The sequence below is a fragment of the Thamnophis sirtalis genome, unplaced genomic scaffold, assembly GCF_051295495.1.
Source record: "Thamnophis sirtalis isolate CommonGarterSnake01/CBP01778 unplaced genomic scaffold, rThaSir2_p1.2 scaffold_10, whole genome shotgun sequence".
Lineage (NCBI taxonomy): Eukaryota > Metazoa > Chordata > Lepidosauria > Squamata > Natricidae > Thamnophis > Thamnophis sirtalis.
Window position 1 is genome coordinate 27,957,556 of NW_028261390.1, and position 5,160 is coordinate 27,962,715.

At 46.6% G+C, this 5,160-nt stretch overlaps 1 protein-coding gene across 1 annotated transcript; it reads right to left on the minus strand.

The window, feature by feature from the left end:
* Positions 1 to 492: 492 nt before the first annotated feature.
* Positions 493 to 4,464, minus strand: POU4F2 (POU class 4 homeobox 2). Its single transcript, XM_014058649.2, has 2 exons — positions 3,586 to 4,464; positions 493 to 2,967 (listed from the first exon to the last, which is right to left on the minus strand). The coding sequence occupies exons 1-2, from the start codon at positions 3,868 to 3,870 to the stop codon at positions 2,032 to 2,034; spliced, it is 1,221 nt and encodes a 406-aa protein (XP_013914124.2). The 5' UTR covers positions 3,871 to 4,464; the 3' UTR covers positions 493 to 2,031.
* Between the last annotated feature and the right edge of the window lie 696 nt (positions 4,465 to 5,160).

Here is a 5,160-nt window from a genome sequence, read left to right on the forward strand (position 1 = left end):
AGCAAGATAGGATAATTGAAAAACTTGCTTCCAACATCCTTAAGCTCCTTTGCCTATTTTATATTCTGCCGTTTTACAACCTGATTATCTAAAACATCTAAACCAATTCTCACTTTGAAAGTATTCTTCATGAGCATCAACTCTATCTTAAAGATTCACATAAAGGAGGAAAAAGTAATACTTGCATGGTCCAATAAATATAAATAAGAATGATCTAGTTGTCTCAATGTGAAATAAGAAAACATTGAAATAGTTTGATCAGTAAAATTGCTATATAGGAATTATTAGCAAAAAGCCCAAGACCTATTTAAATCTGGAATAGCTCCCACAATTTGATTCTCTGATCCTAACATACTGATTTAGCAATAACAACGAATATTATGAATCTGTTGCCATGCAAATGAATATCTATACTCATTCTGGAAGTGCTTCAGGTTCAGTAATACACTCTATACCTGGAAAAGGAACCTGAAAAACATAGGTTTGTCAATAAAATGTTAAAATATTTTTAATGAAAGACAATTAGACAACATTTTGAGGAAATTAATACATTGCCATAATAATAATTTCTATTAACAAAACAAATTGTTATAATGTACAGAGGTAAAACTTCAAATAACTTTTAAACATAACAGCAATACAGTGAAATCCGTAAGAATATAATTGTATGTGCATCGGTCTCAAATGAATCATTTACAATACATAATGGTACCGCAATCTAAGTACCTGTGGGTGGGGGAAGGGAGACCCAAAAGAATTATACCAAATAATATGGATTTACAAACAGTGCACTGTCTCTCTCAGTCCACTCACTGTCTCACTCTCCTTTACTCTTTGTAATGTAGTTTTGGCTTTTCTACCTATAAAATCTTCAAACATAATGCAAATCTATTGCAAACAAAGGGAATAAAAGAGTAACTAGGAGATCTGAACAACGAGAACTAGTGTCGGAATCTAGAATAGACAATACTTGAATGAAAGGAAATCCAAAGCAACAAAGCCACCACAGCCACCTACTCAAGTGCTTCTTTTTAAAGTAGTGCATGTGGTGGAGGGTGTGGAGTCTACATGGGGGAATCCCCATTAAATATGTAACGCAGTCAACAAATACCTCCTTGGACAAGTGAGTCAGACTACACAAACAATGCAAGACAGCCACTATAGAGTGAGAACGCCTCACAAATAAGAATACTCATATCTTAATTTTTGGAACATATACAAATGGCTCAAGAGGAAGTCTTGTATAAGAAGGAAAAAAGCGCAAATTCATAAACTCTACTAACCAACATAAAATAATTAATTTACATTAACCATACTGTTTTATTTTACTTTTTTTAATCAAGCCTTTGATGAAAGAGGTGCAATTAATTAGGATGAGCACAAAATGAAGTTACTAGAGAGATAAATTAATAATTTACAGGAGTTTGGCAGTAGTCTAATAATAGCTCTTAAAAGTTCTTAAAAGCACAGCAGGATCAAATTTTCCCTCTGCATTTTTTCAGAGAAGGAAATGGATAATAACCACAGTAAAAATATATCTATATATATATTTATAATATGCTGTCTAATGACAGAGAAACTGCCATCTATTTTTTAAAAAATCAAAATACTTTTGAGATGCCTCTCTAATCAAGATTAAAGTTTCAGCCTCTCTAATCACTTAATTTTTTTTAAATCCTGAAAAATAGCTGTAAATGGTACTTTTACATCTCAGCAAAGGTGATGTCTTTTAAGAATAAAAACAATTCTTACTTGATATGTCTTCCATCCTTTATAAAGAGTTCTTATCTGCCTTCACAAAAATCAGTCTCTTTTTGATGCCAATTTAAGTCTGAGCCTGCAAACCCGATAAAATCTGCTGCCAACTTTCTAAACTTGATATTTTGTCCAATCACAGTCCAACCGCATCTCAATCGGACTCATTTTCTGAAGCTTGGTCCTCTTTCTTTCCAGGAAAGAGAAATAGAAATGTTTTTTTTTCTGTCTTTTTAATATTTATTTCTTCCCCATAAGCAGAAAGATTTCCAAAGGCTAAATCCCAGCAGAGTATTTCATCCGCTTCTGTTTCTGCCTTTGGTTGCAGAACCAGACTCGGACCACATTCTTCTTGAGGTCCAATTTCTCCGCGATGGCTGCAATTTTTTCTGAGGAAGGTCTCGGTTGGATAGCGAAATAGGCTTCTAGGGACCTCTTTTCAGGAGCAGCAATTGAAGTGCGTTTCCTTTTCTTTTCCGCTCCATTGAAGAGTTCTGGTTTGGTGAGCTTCTCCCGGTGTGATTTCTCTGCTTCTTCCAGCCATGCTTGCAGGATGGGTTTGAGAGCAATCATATTGTTGTGGGACAAGGTGAGAGATTCAAACCTGCAGATGGTGCTTTGACTTAGGGATCCCACTCCAGGGATCTTGAGGTTGGCCAGGGCTGACCCCACATCAGCTTGAGTCACCCCTAGTTTGATCCTCCGCTGTTTGAACCGTTCTGCAAAGGCTTCCAAATCCCGTGGATCTGCATCCACATCACTCATGCAGCCCATGTGCGAGGGTAGTCCATGGGCGTGCGCCATGCTGAGTGCTGCTTGGTGCATTGGATTCATGCTGCCCATATGAGGGGCATGACCTGGGGTTGAAACCACTGACCCATCGGGGCCTGTCATGGCACCCAATGCCAGTCCTGGTGTGATGTGTTCCAAGAGTTCTCCTTCCAGAGCTTGGTGAGGTTGGTGGTGGTGATGGTGGTGGTGGTGGTGGTGGGTGCCAGACAGGGCAGAAGGGTGCGAGATGGGCACCGAGGACGAAGATGCAGCCGAGGTGCAGGGGATGGTGTTCATGGTGTGATAGGTGGCGTCAGGTTTGAAGGGGCTGTGATGTGGTGGGTGATGATGATGGCTCTTGCCTGGCGACACAATGTCTACTGCAGCCAGGGCTTCTGCGCGGGCTAGTAGACTCTCGTCTAGACCTCCGAAGATGTTGCTCTGAAATTGCAAATAAAAGGCACACATTACTGCTGCCAAGAGGGAATTCCACTCTGTTCTCCTTGAAGTGCCATCCAAGCCAACCCTATCCCCGTTGAAATGAGATGGAGGGTGGTAGAAATAGGAAAGGAAGGAGAGAGGGAGGAGAATTGGAAGGAACGAAATAAAGTGGGAGGTATGAAAGGAAAGAGAATGGAAGATAGATGACGGTGGGAACAAGGAAAGAAAGAATGGTTCACTAATGAAAGATAGATGGTAAAAGAAAGCAAAGGGAGTGAAGAGTAGGAGAAAAGAGAAAGCAAGTAACAGTAGGACGAAGTAAGGGCCAGCGGCAGAGGCAAAGCAGTCTTCTCTCTCTCCCTCTTTCTCCCTCCCTCCCCCCCCCCCCCTCTCTCTCACACACACAGAGCTGTAAATAGCCTGGCTCGATTAGCACCCTGGGTTATACTAGTTCGTGGGAGCTCTCTTGAAAGCCTCTGTAGATTTTGGGGAGGGCGGGATGTGCCAGACTGATTTGCCGTCTCCCAATGAAATAATCATGTGGCCGGGAAGAGATCGAGCCATTATTTCTTCTTTCCTGGTGCTGCTCTTCTTTTCCCTGCCCCGAGAGCGACCTACCGGCGGGGTGGGCAAGCAGGCGCGGCGCAGGGCCTCGGAAGTGCTGCTGTTGCTGCTGCTGGCGCTATTGCTATTGGAAGCGTTATTCCGACCGCTGCCCCCGCCGCTGCCCCCGCCTGCAGTGCTGCTGCTAGGCGAGCTGGCCGAAGCCGCTGCGGCGCCGGCCACCGAGGAGCTGCAGGGCGAGGCGGAGTGCAGGGCCGAGTACTTGGGTTCGTGAAGGCTGCCGCCGCCGGCATGAGTCATGCTGAAGGGCTGCTTGCTGTTCAGGGACATCATCATCATTGTGGCTGCCGGCGATCCCGGTCCGAATCCGAGTCCGAGTCCGGAATGCCAGCGAGAACAAAACGGCGAAGAGGCGGGAAAAGACGCGCGCTGAGAAGTTACTGCAACCTCTGCCGCACAAACTGAAGGCGCCTGCCTAGGTCTCTCTCCCTCCGGTTCAGCCGCCACCTCTCCTCTCGCTCCGCCGTCTAACTGTTCCGACAGCCACCCCGCCGGACGCTCCTGGCCCCCTCCCTCGCTGGCGACTCTTTGGGGAAAGTCTTTTCACGTCCCTCCTTTTCCGTTTTCCCTTCTCCTCCTGCCTCTTGTCCTCCGCTGAGGGTCCCGAGGCGTCCCCTTATTCCACCTGCCCCACTCTTTGCTACCCGGATAGCCCTCCCTTCCTCTCCAACGAAGCCTCCGAAGGAACCTAACTGCGGCTGGAGCAACAGCCCACAAGGTTTTGTCTGCCAGTTGCTCCTGCCTGCCCTGCTCCAATTCGAGGGGCGCCCTATTGTTCTTGGCTCAGCCGCCCTTCAGCAGCCGGCTGCGGTACACCTTGGCCTGACAGGTGCCTATTCGCGAGAGAGACCCCGGAGTAACTGTGCTGTGTGACTCTTTCTCTCTCCCTCTGTTTCTTGCTGCTCGCCAACCATTGGATGCCGGCAAAGTCGGGGCTGACTGGGGAGAGGCGCATGCGTCCTACGAGAGCCGTGTGGGGCGGCGCGAGCCGCTGAGAGCGAAGCAAAAAGCTTGGCGGTGGCGAAAGGCATCTGAGTGCGCGGTGCTATTATCCTTGCCCCACGTGTATACACGTGGGTAGGTACGCGGGCGGGCGCTCATGGATGAAAAGACCGGCGTTTACATAATGCTTGGAAAGACGGCGAGACGCACCAGAAAGGAGTTTCATTAGAAATATGTTGGCGGGAGGTGTGAAAACGATGTGAGAAGACAATGTGGAAAAGTGTGTGAGAAATTGTGTGGTGACGTGAAAGCGGGGAGAAAGGACTTGAGAAAAAGCAAAACTCTCGTGCTGGAGCCAAAGTGAAATGTGAGGGAGAAAAAGCGCGGGTAAAGTCGCGCCTTGGCCCTCTTTTCCGCTAGAGGGGGTGTCCGGTGGCTCCTCGGAGGCGGAGGGCTGGGTCTGCCGAGGGCCCCCTTTTTGGAACGTATCTCTGAGGCGTTCCTTGAGCTTTCCTGGGAGAATAGTTTTGGTTGAATGGTCAGAAAAACCGTTATGCTGCTTTGGCGTAGCCGACTTTTGAATGGGCTCATTCTCCGCGCCCGTTTCCTGGTGAATGAACTTTGGAG